This window comes from Rhodnius prolixus, unplaced genomic scaffold (genome assembly GCF_049639745.1).
Source record: "Rhodnius prolixus isolate KJV_2025 unplaced genomic scaffold, Rpr scaffold_3, whole genome shotgun sequence".
In the NCBI taxonomy this organism is placed as follows: Eukaryota; Metazoa; Arthropoda; class Insecta; order Hemiptera; family Reduviidae; genus Rhodnius; species Rhodnius prolixus.
In genome coordinates, this window is record NW_027411603.1 from 9,955,076 (window position 1) to 9,978,002 (window position 22,927).

The window sequence follows — 22,927 nt, forward strand, 5'->3', positions numbered from 1 at the left end:
TATTACAAATGACCACCAGTGAAGAGAAAAAAAATGCGGGGAGGCAATCGCTAGTTTTAAAGATACCAAAATTTTCAAAGTTCTTTTCCCGTACGTATTAAGATTCTAACATTAACTTAGAAATATTAATATTAAACATATTTTCTCGTACCTTATTGCTGCCACCAGTCTCTTTATCGAATCTGATACTCGTTTTGAATTATCCGCCATGTTTAACCATGTAGGAGGATCTTTTGGCGTTACAACCAATGATTTAGCTGCTCTCACCATATCGGCAGCCGCTCTTACGATTTCACCAGCTGCATCTACTATTGGAGCCTGTGCAACTCTTGCTGCTGGTGACATAACAGCTCTTTCTCCGGAAAATTCTCTTGACGAAGCATATTGTACGAGAGATTCTACAGCGTCCAGTACAGGTCGACAAGCAGCCGCACAGTTGCGTCTTTTGTCTTCCCGGTATTCATTGTCCATGTCCAAAGCTGTAAAAAAAAAAAAAAAAAGAAGAAAATAGATATGCTAGACATAATTCTAGAAACGTACAAACCTGGAAATTCTCAGAAATAATGTTTAAAAACACAATAAAAGCTGATTATTTTTTCTTTAGGATTTTCGTTATCTTCAGACATTGATTTTTCAAGTTCTGAAGACAATTTGAAATTCGCTTACGAAGTTATTATTACCAATAAAGATACTTTGTAAATGAAAGTCAAATTTTCTCCAAGAACCAACTGAACAAATGTTTGAAGATGTAAGTAAATCCGATACTTGTCATGCAAGCCTATGATAAATGATATCAATGCTGATATATTAGCCAACTGGTAACACCAATGTCTTAATTAATGTAATTTACCTTTTATTTCTTTGACTAGATTTGCTGTGGAATTAGCAACATCTTTAGCACTCTGTACAAACTGCCTTTTAGCTACCGTATTTGTTGTATTGCAACTTGCCACTCGGCATGCATTGCACAATGCACTTGTATGTTTAGCTATTTCTTTTGCAGCACCCATTACCTGAAAATATAGATTTCATCTTTGATGTTCTTTGAAACTGCTTCTTCAATGACGTATAATTTTTAGGACAATAGCATTCTGGATAATAAACCTAATAATAGAACTTCGACGATTTTTAAATTTTTATTTATTCGTTTTTTAAGTCATTGGCGCATCTCCTCCTTAGGTAAATTATTATGGATATGGCGCCCCAAGCCGCTTCAATGCCTTCGATCAGTGTTTTCAGTCATTATTATCATTATTGACAAGGGGCGAGTTTCCATGGCACCGCAGCCATGGAGCTCATTGTACCATTCTCCAGGTGATCTAGTACGAGAATCCTTCCCTTCTTACAAGATCCAGGATCTTGCCCACTAATTTTGTTGCGATATGATCTCTGGCAGTGGAGAGACAAAAATCTCATATCGCCACCTCGCGAGTGGTACGCAATCAAACAGGATGAGAAAAGCCGTACCCTCCACGTCATTACACAGCTTGCACAGAGGTTACGGGTTAAATAATTCCGCCCTAATGTATTTTCTGAACCTACCGCGCGTTATAAGAAAACTATCACCACAATAATCGGTTCCTACCTAAGTTAGAGGTCTTTCCAGTCCTGGTAGTATTGTTCTTTCTGTTACGGACTAACTGTCTTTCACTGAAAAATAAGAGGTAAGAAGTTTCTTGGAAGAAAAGGAAAAATGGGAAATTCCCTTATTTGGAATAGAGATTCAGCAAAGTCGAAAATTAGTTTCTTAACCTAAACGGAAAAATGAGTGATCTATATACGAGAGGACATTTTCCCGAGGTTGACATTGCACTGAACAAGTGCCATTGACTTCAGATGTAGACAAAAATTTTACCTCAGTTCTTCCGGGTGCAACACTGCTATCGCAGAGTACGCTACATGCGGCAGTGATATCATTAAGTGCACGGCAGAAAAGTGATTGATCTACAAGTCCGGCAGTGCCCGCTTTACTTCCAGGTTGAGCCACTCCAACTAAATAAGCCGCTTGTGCAGCTGCTTCTACTAAACTACAAACTGATCGTCCAACGGAACGTACACTCTCTCCAAACTGTTCATACTGCGAAGAACGTGCATGGTTAGCGATACCTGTCATGCCGTTACCTAAAAAAAAAAAAGGAAAAGTAAATACATTAAAACAACCACTACACATATTTGTGTTCCTATGGCCAGATTGCACTCACAACAAATTTCAAATCTGTTACTTTTAAGAACCATTAACACTGAGGAAGGGGGGAATGGATATTACTGCACAATATCTAAGAGTAATACCTTTCTCAGTTTGTCTAGTTCTGTTTCGAAATTGTGTCAGTTCATTCGTCGTTATTTGATTATTTATAGCCTGAGATGAACCTATGATTTTTTAATAGTTCTAGGCCAATTAATGTACAGTCTGGATATACTAGTTACTTAAAACGGAAGAACATAATTACAATCGACAATAAAAGTAAACGAAGCTGGCTCTGAGGGACGACTATTCTGATATTGTCTTAAATCTAATGTGCAACATTAATATTAACCTAAAGCTTTGCTGCTATCGGTGACTTTATCCAAACATTCAAAATACGTGTAACTATTCACTGGTTGAGAAAGTTGATCTAATAAAGGCCGCATACTTTCAATACTTCTGATTGTATTGTCGCAATCTTTCTGCCCTGGTGCTGCAGAGGTACACACGTCTACCAGATTGTTAATGCTCTCCGTAACTGCTCTGTAATAAGAAAGAAAAAAACACTGCTACATTAAAATAGACAATTCCACCTTCTCTCTAGGCAGTACTTGATATACTCATTTAGAAACATATTTATTTTTATGCGTTGATTGTAGCCTAAATTTGTCAGACTTGAAGGTAGGTTAGTAGGCGATTGTCTTTAAAGGATACATGCAAATCTCATTATTAATAGGGTAATACCCAGTTGCTAAATGTTGCTAATATTTTGAATAAATATTAAGGGTTTAATTATATTGACTAGACTGAAACGAAAAATTTAAATAATAATCCTGACGAGTGCTTTAAACATACCTTAAACTACTGAAATGTATCTCGCTTAAAATGGCATCTATTCACAACACTAGCTCATAAACAAAACAAAAAAAATCGCGAAGATTTATCCTTAATTGAAATTTTAGTGGATATAAATGTTGTTAAAATGATATGCACACCGAGACGCCAAGCACTCCTGTTCACTCCACAATAAGGAGTTACTTTATTTGAGTTCAGAATGTAGGAATAATATTTTTTTCCGCACAGTAGCACTTAGAAAATAGTTTTTAATTCTATTAATTATTAAAAATAAAAATATACTTTTTACTGGAAAATAAAATTTTAGGATCTCCTGCGTACTAGTGTTTTTAATATCGGTTATGTGCACATGTGAGTGTTGTGATCACCTTAACTTAAAAAACTGAAATCCGCAATAAGTAAATTGCAAATTCGATAGTTGGTTTAAGTTTCTGTAAAACTCTAGGCGGTCGTCGAAAGCTTTTATTTAAACTTGGTCGTAATATAAGAGGTTTTGGAGTAGCTGTGATATACGAGTTTCAAAAGTTAAATTCGTTAGGAGAATGTCTTGTGAATGTTCACACCTGTAGAAACTGTTTACGTCGAGTTTGTTTTAAATATATTTTTTTTTTTTTTTTTGGACACGATTTCCAGTACTTATTGAAAAATATTGGGTAAGATATACCTCGCTGCAGCAGTAAGTCTGTTATGTGCATTAGGAGAACTGGGATCCACAGAAACTGATTTTGCTGTAGTCAATAATCGTGAAGAGACTACCGTCACATTCTTTAGAGATATCACCATCTTGTTTTGTACTTCATTATCCTGCAAAATAATTGTAATACAACTTTGATAGGTTATCCGATATTCAAACAACTGTACACAAAATTAATAAAGAAGGCCTGGCCTGCGCGAATGTTATCAACATCACATTCAGACCACACGCCGACCTAAGAGAAGATTTCGACGCATTACAAACGTCCGCTAAAGTTGTAGAGCTGAAAATCAATGAAAATAAAACTAAATATACGGCCGAATATACCCTTATTTCAAGTAAACAAAATGTATATTTTGGTATGCATGGAGATTCTGATAATAACTTCTCTATAGAAAGAACTATTTTAGCAGCAAAATAAGCTACTAAGGCATAATCAGGTACCGTAAGAAACAGCCACGCTTAAAATTTGATCAGACCAGTTCTGACATTTTATTCGACATGCTGGTTGCTCTAGAAAGCTGAATAGAATCAAGTTTTAGAACGAAAAATTTAAAAAGTATTTACCGGTGAGGGAAAATGGCATTGAGAAAATGAGAGCTATAAGAAATGTATAAGATCCTGAAATAGTTGAAATCATCCAAATAGATTACGATGGACGGAACAAATTCATAGGATGCCAAGGATTTCATTTCTAGCCATACAGTCTCGATAAGACTGGATGCCTGATCAGGTAGCCAAAGTGCATCAAAGCAGGACGTGCCGTCGAGGAGGTTGAAGAATACTTCTCTTAGAGGCCTGAATCCGAAGTGACATGTAGCGCCGAGGATACATATATGCGATTAATAACCTTTTCATTAAAAATTTAAAGCCACACTGCATTAACTACCTGCATTTTCATTTTAAAACTGAAGAATACTCTACCTTCGTCTGCCGAGCCACGTCCACACCGGTGGTAACCAAACCAGTAACTGCCCCATCCAGCCTTCGTGCCCAAGATGCCAATTTCACTGGAGCTTGAACACTGGTAGTTACATCAGTCGCCACGCTATTTACTCGTTCAGCTCTTTCAGCTATTTCTGTTTGAAGTTCAGCAAACGGCCGTTGTGGTCTATCAGTACCCATATGGATATGATCTATTAGTTGTGATAATTGCGTCTCCATATGCGCGATGGCTTCGTCAACATCACGTTGTCCGGGAACGCACCTCACGCAATCACTTAATGCCTGATAATAGAAATCATTTGATAAGAAATTAATACATCTATTGAGTATAAGCTTATATTTATTATGCATTAAGTACCTGAGACACGCGGCTAGCAGCTCTCTGCAAAGAGTCTGTATGTTCAGGTTCTCTAAGAGTTCTTTTAGCATCCTCTATAACTGCGTACGATCTACTAATTACTTCCTCGCAACTTTCAAACAGCTGGCTCGTATTGCCTTAAAATCAGTCAAATTTAGCAGATGAATAAAAATTATTAAACAAATAGTAATTAAAAAACAAATTTAATAAAGATTAGCATTTTTACTGTTCCCAAGTATCTAAAGAGAAGAATGAATCTCCCCTGTCATCACCAAGAATATATGATTTTTTTTTTTTTAAATTTTTAAAATAAAAGTTATAAATCTACGTCAATGCAATTGAGTAAAGTAATTTTAAAGATAATAGTCGGAATGGATTTATAAAAAAACAACAAAAAAGTCGATTCTGTGAATTGCCACTTCAAAAATAAAAATAGAAATCTGCACGACTACAACATGTCCAAGTACGAAGAGAAAGAAAAAATCAGCAGAAAACTTACTGGTAGCATCAAGTGGAGCCTGTCTTGACACAGTGGCGGAAACGGCTCTGGCTGCACCTGCAAGATTGCGCAATGATGTTGCTGTTTCTGTGGCAGAACTGGCTGTATAAGATTCATCTCCTTGAGAAGCTGCTTTCACTAGTGAAGATACACAGTGAGCTACACTTTTACCAGCATTGTTCAAATCTCGACACGCAGATTCTGTCTGTAAATAAGAAATTATGCTTAATATTATCTTAGTAGTTTTAAGCGAGGAAAACTTAAAACTGCTACGCTTACTGTTTCTCCAGGGAGCAGACTAAGCCTAGAAGGAGGCAGTGACGCCATTTCTCTGACTTCTTCGCGAATCTCCTTGACAGTTTCACTAGCCGCCTGCAGTTCGAATGCAGGACCACAGGCGTCACGTGCTCTTGCTGCACAAGAACGTAATTCTGCTACAGCTACACCCAATGACTTACTCGTGTTGTTCAACTGGAGCGATGTAGGCTGATCGGTTACCGTAGGTAGTATTGAACGCGCTGATGTGACCAAACGACTTGCAGGCTGTTAAAAAAAAAAAAAAAATTTTTAGCAATGAAAATTCAATTGCAAATAGGAATGGACTAGTATATTTCAAAACTGATTACATAGTTTGAGTAAAATACTGTGACAAAAATAATCTAAGTATACGAGAGCTTGGTAGCCAAATTATTTCTAACAATGATCTAATAAAAAATAAAAACCAATTTTTAAACAAAGACAGACCAAAGTTTTGGAGCTCAGAACTGTTTTATATAAGACCTGCAAAAATCAAGCTCTCTAGAGCTTTCAGCGCCTAAATTAAGAATTCAGACGTCGCCTTTACTCTAACAACTCGAAAGGAATTGAGAATTTAAATCAGTTTCTGATCAAACACCAGCACAAATAGTTGGGATTCGGGTAACACAAGCCTCCAAAAAATTATTATTATTATCCAATTGTGAGCCCTTAATAATGAAAATTAAGTTTGTTGAATGTAAAAATCTCAACCTATAGGATTATGAATCAAATATACCGCATTCATTAGGTTGTTTTAGCAAATAAGGAAAATGTAATTAGCATGGCATTAACAGGTGGGATGGGGAAACATCCTAGGAGGTTTAGAGCGAAGGGTGTTTTGGTGCAAGGGATTGGTTGTTCCTTACTGGATACCATCATTGGCACATATGAAGAGGGTTGCAACCAATCATCAGGAAGTGATTTTCCATGACGGAGGGATGACACCTACCTCAGAAATGGCGTAAAATTTACCTTTGCTGATTAATTTTTATTAGAAAGAAAATATGAAAAATATATATATCCTTGACGCTGAAATTATTTTCACAAACCTGTATAAATTGTTGAGAGACATTTATCAGATGTAATTGAGCTGAAGGATTGTCCGGATTGGCAGCAGATTGTTTAACACCTTGAATTAAAGCAGGTATATGACTATTTACAACGGCACAATCACTGTTCAACTGGTTTTGAGACTGTTTGTTTGTATTGTGTTTTGAAGCACCTTGACTGGATGTAATACACTGATTTGCAGCTCCGGCTGCATTCTTTGCTGCAACCTGCAAGAAAAATAATAAAATACTACAGGTAATTAAAAACTTTCAATACTAAAAAAATGTATACTTTTAAAATTCAAAATAATGTATTTTACACCCCCGATGGTGTATCTTCATTTTTGGCGGAGTTACGGCTAAAAACCCGATTGGGGTTTCATAAGGACCACTGGTTTTGACCATGATTATGAAAACTACATCAAAAACTATGAAAAATGACGTTAACTCCGTTTTGATACCCCTAATATTTGTCGAGATATTTAAGATCAAAGTTACAATTTTATCTATTCGTGATCGGTTTTCGATATTAATTTTCCACCAGAAATACACGTTTTGGGAGGTCCTCTGACAGCAAAAAATGTTATTTGTGACGCAAATAACAAAAATAATATTAATTGAAGATTTTAAAACATGTAGTGTAATGATAATGGTTGTGGGTGAATCAGGATACATTTTTATCATCAAATAAAAGCAATCACCATATCATTTTAATGTACCCTGTAAGCGAGACTTCTTGAGCTATGATTACCCTAAGAATATTTTAGCAGTGTTGGTCTAGAAGTCAAGAGAGTGGTTTTCTAAGTGGGAGATCCCCAGTTCGAATCCCGCGTGCGACTACACATTATTTAAAAAAGTATTATGATTTTTTAAGCAATAAGAATGACTGCAAACGCGGGATTCGAATTGAGGATCTCCCACTTACAAAGCCACGCTCATGACCACTAGATCAACACCCGTCCATCCTTGGTAACATATTCTGTTAGGTCAAGAAGTTTTGCATATTGGGTACATTATCATGATGTGATGATTGCTTTTATTTGATGATAAAACAAATGTATCCTGATTCACCCACAACCATTACAATACACTACATGTTTTAAAATCTTCAATTATTATTATTTTTGTTATTTGCGTCGCAAATAACATTTTTCGCAGTCAGAGGACCTCCCAAAACGTGTATTTGTGGTGGAAAATTAATATTGAAAACCGTTTACGAATAGATAAAATTGTAACTTGGATCTTAAATATCTCGACAAATATTAGGAGTATCAAAACGGGATCAACGTTATTTTTCGCAGTTTTTTATGTAGTTTTCATAATCATTGTCAAAACCAATCGGTCCTTATGAAATCCCAATCGGGTTTTTAGCCGTAACTCCGCCAAAAATAAAGATACAGCATCGGGAGTAAAAACTTTGTAAACTAGACCAAAAAAAACTTTACTTCGTAGTTTACTTCGTGGGTTTTTTCGGAATTCCGCTCCCCTAAAAAGTTATTAGCGATTGGTGCGTTTTAAATGGATCACCCTGTATAGTAACTGCGACACCACTAAAAATATGCCAAATAATAATCTGCCCTTTTGTATATTAAACTTATACAGCAATAACAAATTTCATTTCAAATGTGTCAGATTCCAAACATAATTTTTAGCAACATACGACTCGTAACAGTTCGCCTTTTAAAGCGAAAAATCGATTCACTAAAGTGATTCTTCCAGTCGACCTACTTGCTTATTTGGAATCTAACTTACCTCTTTAAGACTTACTAACACTATGTTGGAACGAGGTCGTACATTTCACTGAAATGGTTTTTTAAATGAAAGCTTAAACCCCGTCTTTTCCATAGTACTGAATCAATTAACACTGAATTTGCTGGGGAAATATTTCACAAGTTACGAGCTACACGTGAGCAATAAATCAAGTTAACATAAAATTGTTGGAGCCATTTTAGAGTAAATCTTATTCATTAAAACGACACTTGCGGATGTCTAATTCATTCGAAATCTTATTATTTCGATTCTGATCAAAACCTTATTGATTGGACCATCTTATTTCAGTACTACCTAAAATCTGAACTTCGCAATTTTCAATTTCTGAGAAACGCTTACATTATGGTGAACTGTTAAGTTTAAATGTAAATTTTCCGGTGAATAAATATATTTTAATATCTTTACACCACACGTCATCGGCAAAAGTTGAAATAAATATTATAATAATATGATTCACTGACCTCAAGACTAGAAATAAGCTTTTTCCTTATGGTAGGAGATGCAACAATGTTAGTAGCCACCAATAACTCTTCAACTGTCTGTTTGAGGTGATTTTGGGAACCGATGTCATGTGGATTTGAAGCGCAAGTTCTTGCAGCTTCGACCATGCGAGCAGTGGCTTCTGCTAATAATTTAGCCGCTGCTAAAAGACGTCGTTGAAGGCTACCACTTTCTTGTGATTCCGCTTCTCCCTGAAATTATATATGAAATTCAAAATTAATACAAACATATTGAAATAATTGGAAAAAAGTTCTTTTAAAAAATAGAGTGGCAATGGGAACAACAAATCACCCACATAAACTAATTAAATGCCAAATAGATAATCTTTCTATTTCAAAAGTCCAAAATATTTTTGATGTTGTCCGATTCGTTTAAAACTGACTCTTCACCAGTAAGTCTAATGAAGGAAAATATCCACAACTTATAAAGAAAACGTAGCTTGGCTAAAGAATTATTTACTCAGCACAGTTATGTAATTTAAATGGCATCTTATTCGTTCGACTGGACTGATAATCTGATCAAGAAATGTCAGCCTAATTGGACTTGTCATTCGGATACAAACTGATTTCTTTTGGGAATATCAATTTTTAATTTTCTCAAGTTTCGGACTTAGATTTCTCTTTCCCTCACAAAATTTGAATGTCTGACAGCTTTTATTGTACTTAACTTATTTGCAGCTTGATGCAAATAAAACAGAATTCATTTATAGCTTAAAGAATCAAAATATAGAACAGAAAACGATATAGCTAAAAATAACCTTTATGAATATCAAACGCAAGATTTATTTATTGCACGATAGTAACAAATAAATAACTGGAAATATCAGTCATTATTCTTTTTCTTCCATATTATTTCCTCATTTTCAACAAAAGCTTAGCCTAACAAAAAATTTAACCTACCTTTATACTCTGAATGAGTTGTGCTGTAGCCTGACCCAACAGCCTGGCTTGTTTAACCATTTCACCAGGATCACCGCTCGCTTCTAGAACTCGTTCCGATGTAATTAATATCTGCTCAACTGAGGTACTTTCCACAGCTTCCCTTTCACGATCTCCGCCAATTTGTCTGTACTCATTGGAAACATTGAAATTCAGTTTTAATTTTCAGTCAAATTGATTGAAGAATTTGTTTTGTAAATTATATTTACATTAAATATCGCGATATTACACCTAAGTCAAGCATTGCCACTAATCAGCTGATACCAATGTAAGATCCTCTTACCACATAAACCATAATTTATGAAGTAATTTATCGAAAATTAGATTGAAAATATTTTTATTAAAAACAGTTAATTTTGTGTTTTATGCGGAAAGTGATTAGTTTCAAGCAGTGTGGTAACCAAACGAGTAACAAAACATTTGCTATTGTGGTACTTAAAGATGGAGAGAACTGCTTACGTTGTGATAGAGGGTGAATAGTTGTTAATAGCAAGGTAATTAAACGTAAGTAAGAGGAGTATTACAATTTAGATTACATTATTCATGCTAACGAATGTTCATTGTTGTAAGTAAACATCGCTCCACAAAACATAAGACAAAAAATTTCGTTTTAGCAATAGAGTTAACTAAGAAATTGTCAAAACTCTTATTTGATTTAGAAAAAAATCATTAGGTTTTGTAAATTTATTACATCTCTTCACTTGTCCTAAATTCAAATTCACTACTTATCTTTTATTACTTCGTCTCCATATCTTTTTTGTTAACTAAGAGTTACTTTACTTTGTTCAGCATTACGATACTTTAAGTTAAGCTCTTAACACTTAACAGTGGAATTCCATAAAGTTAGATTGTTGTTAGATGACCAAACTTGTAATATAACAGTTTACTTTTAAAACAAGCAGCTGACTACCTGATGTGGTTAACTAGTTGATTAAGTGTAACTGTGACATCTGCAGCAGCTTCAGACAGTTGGCCTAATAGCTGTTGATCAGAACAAGATTCATTGCACACGGTCACTAATGATTCAACTGCATGTGTTACTTCTTTTACAGCAGCTTCTAATTGTTGTTGACATGGAGGGCTTTGTATCGTCGGCGCAACCACCTGCAATGGTTTCCACAATAATTAATAAGTTTATTAATAGTTAAGTAGTTATTTAATTGTTAAATAAAGAGTTAAATAGCAGTAAATAATAAATAGAATAACTAATAAACAGTACAAAAAATAAATGAATAAAAATAAATAAGATTCATCTGTCATATTCTGTCAATAAAAAAGTATGGCACCTTTTTTCTGTCATTAAACATTTTCCTTTATTAAAGCACTAATACTACAATAAACGTAGAATATACAGTAAACGCTTTGTGACCAGAATAAATATCAGAGTAAAATAAAAATTATTAAAATAATTTAAGATATTAGTATTGGATGTTTATGTTTCTTTTTAATTCAAGGTTGATGCTAGATGCAAGGTGATGGTAATGCTAACACGATTCATTAATCAATATATTTTATATTAATCAATATATTCTACAGAATATTAATTTTTTTAAAATAATTTTTGAGTTTCTTTGATTAATATTTTTTTTAAATCAAATACTTTCTATTTTTTAAAACTATACTCAAGCTTCGGCCTGGAAACAAGTAATTCTTAAGATGACACTCTTTCACAAAATTATTTTTTTCCATAATTCAATCAATCGTTGGTATTAAAGCCATAAAAATAAAAAAATATTGAATTTTTGTTTAATAATATATACATATATTACATATGTACACATATATCAAATCAACCAACCTTAGCACATGCCACCAGCTGAGAAGTAGTAAGGGCGCACTGGGTAGCAACACCAATAGCCCTGTTCTGTTCTGGTTGGTTTAAGGTGGATGCAACACTCTTTCCTTCAGATAATATAAAATAAAATTAAATAAATAAATGAGTAAAAATTTCTGAACAGAATTTTATCAATTATACAAATTAAAAATTTATGTTACCTCTTAAAACGAGGGCGGCTGCTTTGTTTGCCACAGCTTTCCCAAGACCTAGCAAAGTATCTTGAGCTTCTTTTAAAACAGGATCTTCTTCATGGATCTCAGTAAGTACATCTCGAGACGCTTCACCAACACGAGAGGCCGCATTCAGTAGATTCTGCCTTGGCTGAAACAACAAAGGTTTTTTTAAATAATTTTTTTTTACAATTATTATTAATGAAGAGGTTCTGCCACACTAGTTACTTAGTAATTTCACTTGTTTTTCCAACAAGCAAAAATATAACAACATACACGCCTATATAATTTTCTAGACTTGTGCATTGACGTTTTTTGAAATCAGATAAATGACAAAATAATTCCACTATATTTTTAAATTTAGCTCACTTCTTTTGTTGCTGGTTCTGCTGCTTTTAACAGATCAGTAAACGCTGTGCACAATTTTCTAGTTGCATCCAATAATTTGTCACCGCTATCGTCGTCTATTAATGCAGCTAACATACGCACGCCACGTGACACTTCCGGTAATCCAGTAGTAATTGTAGTAATAGCTGCGCCTACAGCTGTATGATCTACTTCTTCTGAAGATCCTGTACCACAAATATAAATAAATACTACAATTTCTATTCAGTAAATAATATAATTTAGAATTATTAACATTGATTGATAATAATAAGAAAAGTAAAAGCTTTATCAATTAAAAGTTAAATTGAATTAAAACAAACTACCAATTCATTTATTTGATATTTATAGCATGTAAATACAAACTAAATAAAAATAAAAATTAGGTGAATTAAGCAACTGCCTGACAAGAGATTTACAAACAGCTTCTATTAGAAGCAGACCTCGCACTTGAGCCATTAATAATTAGGATTAAACAGCAGGGTGAGGGGTACAGAGATAGAAAAAAGAAGAAATATGAATATGACGCGATCTTGAGGGAGAAAGAAAGAAGGTAATATATAAGGGTAATCTAATTCTATAACTTTAAACGGCTTGGCACGTTTCTCGTTTAAATGGTCATCACTGCAAGAGATTAAAAGAATTTGACTAAGTATTGAATAATATTAAATTATATATTTGATTTTATCCGTAGCAGCACGCAACATCGAAAATGTTTCGGTAATAACCGAAAATGTGTGCAACCTGCAAAATGGGATTTTGCTGTCATGATCTATTTTTAACATTAACGATATTTCTAGCTATTACTTAAGCTCTATTCCCTGTCAATAAAACCCTTAAAATTCAAATTTGTCTACTTCGAATCAAAAATTTCGGCGTTCCTGACAATGTCCAAAGATTGACCGCAAAATTTAGAGTAGACGGAAAAATGAGAGAAAATTCTTCGTTAGGAAGCATTACAATGGAGACACGAGCGATTTATGTGGTGCTGTAAAGTAAAGTCCAGGTTGATTTAGTTTTGCCTCAATGAGGACTAATTTATTAATGTTCTGATTATTAATTGCTTATTGTGTAACAATGATTTCCAGAAGTCCAAGTGGTCACACTGCTTGTTATTTCTGATATAATATACTTTAAGATAACTTCTTTTGTTTTATTAAACTGTAATCGATTTATACCGAGAGTTCAATGCATATTTTTGGCTCCTTAAATCTATAACAATTACGTCTTTGACATCAATAAAAGATACTTAAAATGAGATTAACATAATAATTGCCGGATCAACCTTAATACCCTAATTAAAACTAAAACATGAAAATATATATAAAAAAATATCGCAACCAAAATTTTACCTGACGTTAATGTGACAACTTGAGCGGTTGCAGCATTCATTGCAGCTAATTGTGAACTCACATTTTGCTTGTTTGTATCGACAGTTGTCTCCTTCCATTTTCGAGAGGCCTACAGTGAAGTGTTTTTCTTAGTTATTACAAAATTGTAAATATAAATAAATAAAAAATTGATTATACATTAATGTTACAATCATTTTAAATATAATTTATCAGACGAATGATTTTTTTTTTTTTAGAATTATTACTCACCGCGTCTGTACCTAATTCTGGTATTTCGGTTCGTGTTAACAATTCTCTTTCAACCGTCGTTATTACTTGTTGGCCAGCTGTTATTGTGCTCAAAAGAGCTCTTTGAGGTTCTGTAAGCACGCTTGTAACTTGTGTCTGTTGTACCTGGAGAAATAAAGTAACAGGTTATTCATTTTTATTAAGCAATTTTCCATTGAATAGATAATTTAAAATAGAATAAAGCCAAAAAATAAATAAAAATAAGCATGCTAAATATTTTAAGAATAAAGCAATTTTAGGATTTATGTTTTTTGTTTTTATTTTGCAAGTTTTATTAAAAAAAGGGGGATGCTTCAGGATATGTGAATTACTACGAAGAAAGAGGATTATTGCAACAATTTTTGATATTTTACTTCGAAAGTTAAGTGACTGGTAATAATATTGAATGTGCCATGAATTTCTTTAAAATTATAAATTTTAATGAAAATCCGTAATAATTTACTTTGGTACTACTAAATACATAGCAAATTTTAAAACATGAAGAGTTTTTTTAATTCCATCAGAATTACTTATAATTAAAAATATAAATATATTAAAAATAAGTCCAGAAACAGTTCAATAATAAACCCAAATCTATAAAATGTATAGATTATTTACTACAATAATCTATTCATTTTCTATATATGCCGACTATAACTGAACGCAATCCCTCAAGTTTTACAACACAAAGGCAACTTTTCCGCATAAAGCTAAAATGCCATCATCACAAGAATAAACAAATGTAAGTAATTCGTATGCGAATGAAATGTGATAAACTGGAATTCGAAAAAACAATCAAATGAAAGAAATCTTATTTTTCTTTTCTTTTTAGATAAGTTTTAAGTAGAACAGAAACGGAACGATAAAAAGCTTCACTATTAAAATTCCTTCCTCTTTTTGGTGTACATCGAGAATCATGCAATTAAGAAGAAAAAAAAAAATCAATCCCTTAGTAGAAAAACCCTTACATTGCCAATCAAAATAAAGTGAAATATATCGACAGTAACATAGCAGGACCATAGAAATAAAACAAATCTAAATAAGATAAAAATAAACAAGGAAGGTTACACACAACATCCATGCAAACAGATAGAAACTTCATGTTCTGGCCTCCTAATTTTCTTTATATTATTTTTTTTTTTTCTTCTGTTAAAAGTACATACTCGTATCCAATAATAGTTATCATCATCTTGTATTGAGATAGCATGTAAGAATACATAAATTTATTAATCAATTTTTTTAATCGTTAGCTTACTTTTTAATAATTAATTTTAGGAGGGATTTAGGAATAAAATAAATTTATTTGTCATAGCGGTTACTTAAAAAAAAAAAAGATTTATCATTAAGCACTTGTTCGTATTATGTATAGTGGTTCCATAAAACTAACCAAGCTTGAAGAAAATAACAAACACAATCACAAAATAACAATCTTTTCTCCTGTTAGTCGGAAACCCGCAATAATGTTAGTCAAAAATAAAAACGCATTTATTTCATTCTATTTACAAGATTTCAACAAAAAATTATGAAGTTCATGAAATTTCTAATTTGAGTGACCTTTCTTAACTTGGACGGGTACAGGACTTTAATCATCCATCCACCATCTGAGGTAGATTAATCAATTTGGTGAAGAGATTTTTACTTGACTTACATTACCATCACACAGCTGAGTCAGCAAGCGTAATGCGAGGTAACGAAGTGAAGTCGAAATCTTTAAACCAAACTGATTCAACCGGTTAGATTAAATATAAACATAAATTTTTAAATAAAAAATGAATTTACAGAAGTCTGTACCCAACTTGTCTTACACCTTCAGCGAACTCAACCCAGTGTACATCAAGACGCACTTGAGAAATTTAAATTATTTTCTAAAAGCTAAATGTTCGTTGAGTGTTGCTGTAAAGGACAAAATATGCCCAGATTTCTTCTAAATAATGTAAAGATTATTGAATGTCAAAAAACACTTATAAAATAAAATTAAAATACTTGTAATTGCTCATTAATGTTCATCCATGTATCTTTTTTGAATAAACTCTTTTGTATCAGCACAGTCTCCTAATCGTAATTTCATTCACTTTTCACTCTACTGAATCCAAATCGAGATTTTTCAAAAATGGAAATATTTTTTAACTTTCACCCCCTCCTCTCAAGAAAAGAAATAAAAAATAAAATAAAATAAAGGAACCATATGTCGATTTGAAGGTTAAATGTTTTGTTCAAATTCTGTCCTGTATCATTCCTTGGCAAGCATCCAATTTTTGTACATATTTACAAAAATAAAAAAGTTATAATGAGAGGTTTTAGAAAGTTGTTTTCACAGAAGAAAAGAAAACCCTTACCGTTGGAGCCGTGTGACCAATGTTCACTTGTCCGCTAACAGTGGTGTAGAGTGCACCTCCAACGTGGCCAGTACCAATAGGTTTAGCTCCTAGAAGTGCATGTTGTTGATGTTGTGAAGTAGTGACGCAGACAGAAGTACGCACGAGGGTAGATGATAGAAGAGAGGCAGACAAAAAACAAAACAAAAAAAAATCCGTGTACAACATGCATTAAGATGCAGCCTTCTTTTTTTTTATGTTTGCTAAGTTTTTGTTTTAGTGAGACGCCATCTACTATAAACAAATATTTTGTTCTGTCCTGTGCGCTTTTAAAGTGCTAGAAAGCTCTATAAAAATAGCATTTAAAATGTAACAATAAAAATATAAAATATTAAGGAAAAATACTAATTAACTTTTTAAAAGGCACAGTTTAGAATGAAATGCAAAGAAAAAATCTATAACAAATACGTCCATACACGTTCTGATTTCTACATTTTACTCACAAAAAACGAATGTTGGAAAGAATTAATGGACTTCTTATGTAAATCTTAGTATTACCGCTCTTGTAGCCCACCTAACGACTATTCATAGATTAGAAAACGAATACTAACGAACTCAGTGGTGTAAATGATAAATAAAAGTTAAAGTCAATATGGAAATCCAAAACTATTGGATGGTATTCACGGCGCGCTGATCCACAACCACCCATAAAAATCAAACAAGCCATGACTAAAACCCTGAACAGCTAGCGGTGCCAAAGGGCGGAGTTTTCTTTATACCCAGAAAATATTTAATAAGGACGGACGCTTACTTACCGAGAATGAAAATTTACTCGTATATTTTCAAAAAATAAATCTGATTCCTAACTAAAACTCCCAGTTAATCATATTTAATTCCAAAGTCAGAAATAAAAACTACAATTTGATTAATCTTTAAAAACAACTCTGAACGGGTTTTAAAAATTTAGTAAAAATATTAACTCTTGATGAGTTAGCGATGTCAAATTCATAATGCTTTTATGCAAAATATAAACAAAAATCGCACCACTTTAAACTATGCCAAAATGTTTTTCCTTCAAATAAATTACATAAGGATAAAAACATAAAAAGAAAGCATTCAACGTGTGTATTCCATCAATTACTTGAAAAAGCAGGTCTTATAAAAAATAAAGTAAGGGCAATGAAAAATATTAAATAATTTTTACGATCCTTACAAATAAATAGTATGTACATGTACAATAACTGTAAAAAATAAAATAAACAAAGTACTTTAAGCTAATTTGCTGTTATTTACAAATTTCAACAACAAAAAACTTGGAACATTACGTGCAATTCAATAACTACTTACTATTTAATGTACCTACCAAATATTTACAATAAAAACAGCACTAATCTATATAAATTCTTGATTATGAAAGTTAAAAAATATAATAATCTTTTCAAATAAATTATAGAAATTAATTATAATTAATAAAAGTGAATAAACTACTATTAATGAGATATTACCATCAGCAGCGCGCATAACGGCTGGTTTGGCTACAGATTCCGTATTGACTTTTCCAATCCTACTTGTTTCATGTTGTAGAATGGTTGCTCTAAAAAAAAAAAAGAATCAATTACTCAGTTATAAATATGTTGTTCAATAAATTGATAAAACCTACATTACACAGAATGAAAAAAATGTATTCAATAAACATTAGTTTATTACATACGTTCATATTACACCCTAATTAGCGATACCAAGCTCATGAGGTAATTTTACTAGGTTTTGCGAGGGAATAATGGAAGGCAACTGTCACGCTTTCAAAATCTATCAGCAAGGTAAGTCTTAAGTACTCTTCATCGAGACCTATGTCTAATATATCTGAGACCTCTACTGGATTCACCACTAGTTCACCAGTACTTAAGGCACTACGGTATCCGGGCGGTTAGAGGCGAGGCCCGCAAAGCTAATATGTATTGCGGTACCGGGTTTAATTCTCGGTATGGGTCTTGGATTTTATATAATGGTTAATAAAAAGAATTTGCCGCAAAGTACGTTTTCTCGTCAACGACCATTAATTTGGTAGTTGGGACTTAAATCGGCCTGAAAGCCACTTTACTTTACTGGAAGTAAAAAGAAAATTTCCGATACTCTTTAGTACTTTACCTACGGTTTATAAACCTGGATAATTAATACTAAATTAAGTTTACATCGGTAAATATCTCTGAGAAGGAAAATCCGAGCAAAGAAAAAAAATAAGAACAATGTTATTTAAACGACAGAATTGAAATTGGTGGGAAAAGAGGATCCTGTAAACACACAAGCAGTAAAGGAGGATGTAGCAGAAGTATTGAGCGGTGAACGCTAGAGGAGCGTGTTGACTGGAATGAGAATTGTTAACAGTTTACAGCTTGAAAGCCAGTGGAAGCGAAAACTAAGCAAAAAAGCCATTATTAGTACCAAAAGTACATTTTTTTACCAGAAATAAAAACCTCTTCTTTTGATTAAGGAATTAGGGGGAAAAAATATTGATAACAGTTAATCAATACTTACTTAAGTGGTGAAACACTATCTTCAACCATGGCAGCACCTTCCTCACCATCAATACCAAAGTGATCCTTTGACTTTTTCTGGAAAAACATCAACGAGAAAACATGTTAACAAGTCAATTAACAAGCTGAGAGCAACGTAAAAATAAAATATTAATCTTGATTTATTTTGACTTATTCTGCAGTGAGAAATTTTACAAATCTTGACATAACAAACCTTCTTCAAAATGATATCAATATAGCCAGATATTAATTGCACAATTTGTTCACCATCCGGAGTCTGTACACTGTAATACTGGTCACTGTAATCTCCAAAATCTAGAGTAAACGTATTAGGTGATGCACACCATCTTCGGACAGTGGTCAATGGATAAGTTTCTAAAATTTCTTTCGTTTGTTCGTCCAGACGAAGTACAGAATCTTTGGTTACGCCTAAAAGTCTTGGTACTAATTTGTTTTTACCTTTCATTTTTTCCTAAAATAGTTTAAAAAAAGAAATGTTAAGAATAAGCTCATGTACTTAAATGAAGTTCAATAAATTTCGAGTTGTCATTTACCTTAACAAGAAAGAATGTAACTCCATATGTGGGCAAAGATCTAGCATTTTTTGTATATAAAACTTTTGCATCTAATTCAGAAATTCCAATATGTTTGGCATGTTCTTGAAAAATCTTTTTCTCAATCCCTTTAACTTTTATGTATGACTGTGGAAGGAATTCCTTCAAACTAAAAGAAACAATGAATAAAAATAGTAATAACTTTATTAGCCAAGATACACTAGTACGCTAGATAAGGGCGCCTTACTGGATTATCCTTTCTAACGAAAAAGCGAGAAAATAAAAGAAAAAAATATGCTAAAATTAAGTTTACTGTGTTTACTGAAAACCAACCTATCTACTAGGTAACCTATATCCTCGTTAAACAAACTTATAACTGATGAAAAATAAAAGAAAGCAAGTAATTTGGTTACAGATTTTGTAGAATAAAAGAAAAACGATTCAAACAAATGGGCCTAGGACTCAGACTCAATAATCTCAGCATAATGTCATGTCACTGAAGGACAATAGATTTAACAGGAAACATTCTAACCTCTTTCATTGCTAGCCTTATACGATCAAAGGTGCTGATCTTTTTAGTAAAATAACCCCTTAAGGTGTGCCATGACTATAAGGTTGCGGGGCCTGAGGAACCAGACTCGCCACTTGAGTCAAAGGTCCTAAGCTGATCTCAAAACCCCAAAAACTCGTCATAACATGAATAGCTGATTCGTCCTCTGCGTCGTCGACTATTAAAATCGATTAAGAACGAGACAGAATTCGTCTCTCTAAACCACAATGCCCGAAGAGGTATTCAACCAAGAGTTATAGAACAAAATTATTTCATCTTTCTGCTATCACGACTTTAATTAGCATTTAAGCCTTCAAAAAGCCATCTTTATGGATTAATACTTTGAAACTGTCCAATTCTAGAAGTTAGGCATGTGACACCAATTATACGTTCGAGCCAATTAACGGGGAAAAAGAACCTAGTCTATCCTACTTATTTATTTCTCAAAGTAGAAGTTCCAAAATCTAAGAAAAAACTTCATCCAGTTTCCTAGAACGTTCTAAAGCCCCCTTAGAGATGGAGACACAAGAATTTATTCTAACGCAGCCGGACTGTCCGGACAGACACAAATCCCTTTAATAGTTTGAAATGTTACAATAGTGATAGCTGAAACTGGCATTAAGATGATAATTATGGAATGTTCAAAACGAGCGATGAAATTGGAGAACAGATCTTGCAAATGAATTTTTGAACAAGAATCTTACTTCAACTGCAGAAAAGGGAAAAATACAAAAACCAAGCATTTTATTCAATAATGGAAAATTTGCATCTAATGGAAAAAGTCTTCGACTTGTTTACATTTAAACAACAAAAAAGTTACTTCTACTTGAGTGCGCAGTAGTAAAAATTATAAATATGAAATGATTAAATAAATAAAAGTGTGACTGAAATTGTAAAATTACTAATTTGAATTTCATAAAAACAAAAAACAAAAAATACTAACTCTAGAAAAGGTGGTTTGTGCTTAGATTCTACATGATCTCCAAACTGTATATGCGCTTGAAGCCCAGCAAACATACATGCAAATTGTTGTGTGACTGGATGTGTACTGTTAAGAATAGCATCACGTGCCTGTACGTATAAAAGATTCAATTGTACTGGATCACGTGAATCGATATTTTGATCGCTGAAGAAAAATTTGCGTTTTAAAAGCACCGTTTCACCTTCACCGATGCCTTGTTCTCGTAAAGTTCGTCCACTATCAACCCAATTCACTAAAAATGTAAAAGTTTACTTTTAGAAATGTTGTACTTACAAAAAACTACAGTTAAGAAGTATTTAAAATTAGTCTGAACGCTACTAGATGACCTCTAGAGATCAGCTGACAGATCATGCTGCCATGATAATTACCATCACAAGGCAGTACTTTTATTTCAAATAAAATCCATTGGATGTTTATTCAAATTGTATTTATAGAATAGAAGGATCTGTGTGTACGTAAACTGCATCCTTCCTATAATCACAACCTGGCTTTACAATGTAAGTTGTATTATCTAAATACAGTATACAGTAACATTCTTCCTTTAAGAAGAGATCTGCAATACATTTACGATAAACCAGCATTAACATCAGAATTTAATGAACTTTTCTTGGATGTTGAGAGTACATTCGGAGATTCTCTTCCCAAACAAAAATTGGGATTTTAATAGACGGACAGTTTTCTGTCCAACTTTTAGGAGAGTAAGCATTTTTATGAGAACATTTTTAACTAAGGAAAAGAGTTTCATACAAATGTTACAACTAAACTAATGTATTATAATTCTAATTTTAAAACTACAACCGAGATTTTATTACTTGGGATATTTCAAATAAAACATTTTATTAGGAAGTAAGTTATGGTTAATTTTATCAATTTATCATAAAGTAAGTTTACCTTCATCATCAGTCTTTATCTTTTTCCTAAGTTGATCCATTTTTGCGTCCCTTTCTTTCTCTTCTTTTCTCCTTTTTAACGTAAGAGTACCGAAGTTTGGCTTATTTTCAACTTCCTCTTCATGTGTTTCACATACAAGACTGTATTCGTCATAATTTGTAATTCCTTAAAAAAGAAATAGAAAATAAATGCAATGTCTTTTCACTTCAAAAAAAGAACACGAGAGCTCCCGATTGATTGATTTTTAATTTTATTTCTAGACGTTTGAAGTCTTATTATGCAAATAAAACCTTAAATGAAACAGGAATAAAAAGCCCCTCAGCTTTTGTAGAACCTCATTTTATTTTAATAAAAAGTTGGATAACACTTTCAAATTATGAAATGAATACAATTTCTACTTATTTATAAACTCACATTCCTTTTATTATATATTTAATTATTCACAAAGTTTTGATACCTATTTTCGTGCAGATAACAACCATGAGATTTGCTACCGGCTGACTGTCATCGACTAACATTGTTTTAACTGTTCCATCTAACATTCTTACTCTCAGTTTTCGCAATTTTTTTCTGTATTCGAGCAAGTCCTGCAACAAATTAAAAATAATAAATAAAATAAAGTTGTAGATTTGTTCTCCCCTCGTTCAATTTGTTATTATTTAATACAGAAGTTCTCGTCAAGTTTAAAACTAACTACTAAGAAGAAATAAAAGTGCATTTGAAATGTAATATAAATTCAGAGCCTTCAACTATATTTACATAAACAATACTATGTGGATTATTGCTATAAATTATCTACATATAACCTGAACTCATTCTCATTCGATTTTTCAATAAGTTGTAAACATTTTATAAACTGTTCTACTTTGGTCACTAGTTTGTTGGGAGTAGGTCTTGTAAAATTTTTATCGAAGTCAGTCGCGATGTAAATGCATGTCTCCTTTTGCAGATGTGAAATGTAGATATAGAGATGTTGATACCAATTGTGGATGTTATTCTC

The 22,927-nt window shown here is 32.8% G+C and overlaps 1 protein-coding gene across 13 annotated transcripts in view; it reads right to left on the reverse strand.

The window, feature by feature from the left end:
• The window catches only part of rhea (Talin_middle and talin-RS domain-containing protein rhea), a 99,038-nt gene that overhangs the window by 28,158 nt on the left and 47,953 nt on the right, over positions 1 to 22,927 (reverse strand). For 12 of the 13 annotated variants that reach the window (XM_074124486.1, XM_074124483.1, XM_074124481.1 and 9 more), the window contains 26 exons: positions 22,385 to 22,514; positions 21,928 to 22,092; positions 20,998 to 21,268; positions 19,505 to 19,673; positions 19,165 to 19,422; positions 18,952 to 19,028; positions 17,922 to 18,010; positions 16,438 to 16,526; positions 14,084 to 14,227; positions 13,835 to 13,943; positions 12,468 to 12,670; positions 12,087 to 12,249; positions 11,890 to 11,993; positions 11,002 to 11,195; positions 10,053 to 10,218; positions 9,114 to 9,344; positions 6,883 to 7,110; positions 5,816 to 6,079; positions 5,537 to 5,741; positions 5,038 to 5,174; positions 4,659 to 4,961; positions 3,705 to 3,844; positions 2,538 to 2,728; positions 1,856 to 2,121; positions 851 to 1,013; positions 152 to 479 (listed from right to left, as the gene is read on the reverse strand). In XM_074124486.1, the coding sequence (XP_073980587.1) occupies positions 152 to 479; positions 851 to 1,013; positions 1,856 to 2,121; positions 2,538 to 2,728; positions 3,705 to 3,844; positions 4,659 to 4,961; positions 5,038 to 5,174; positions 5,537 to 5,741; positions 5,816 to 6,079; positions 6,883 to 7,110; positions 9,114 to 9,344; positions 10,053 to 10,218; positions 11,002 to 11,195; positions 11,890 to 11,993; positions 12,087 to 12,249; positions 12,468 to 12,670; positions 13,835 to 13,943; positions 14,084 to 14,227; positions 16,438 to 16,526; positions 17,922 to 18,010; positions 18,952 to 19,028; positions 19,165 to 19,422; positions 19,505 to 19,673; positions 20,998 to 21,268; positions 21,928 to 22,092; positions 22,385 to 22,514 (4,787 nt within the window). Of the gene's footprint in view, positions 1 to 151; positions 480 to 850; positions 1,014 to 1,855; positions 2,122 to 2,537; positions 2,729 to 3,704; positions 3,845 to 4,658; positions 4,962 to 5,037; positions 5,175 to 5,536; positions 5,742 to 5,815; positions 6,080 to 6,882; positions 7,111 to 9,113; positions 9,345 to 10,052; positions 10,219 to 11,001; positions 11,196 to 11,889; positions 11,994 to 12,086; positions 12,250 to 12,467; positions 12,671 to 13,834; positions 13,944 to 14,083; positions 14,228 to 15,264; positions 15,291 to 16,437; positions 16,527 to 17,921; positions 18,011 to 18,951; positions 19,029 to 19,164; positions 19,423 to 19,504; positions 19,674 to 20,997; positions 21,269 to 21,927; positions 22,093 to 22,384; positions 22,515 to 22,927 lie in introns of all 13 variants that reach the window. The other variant, XM_074124479.1, reaches the window with a different exon arrangement.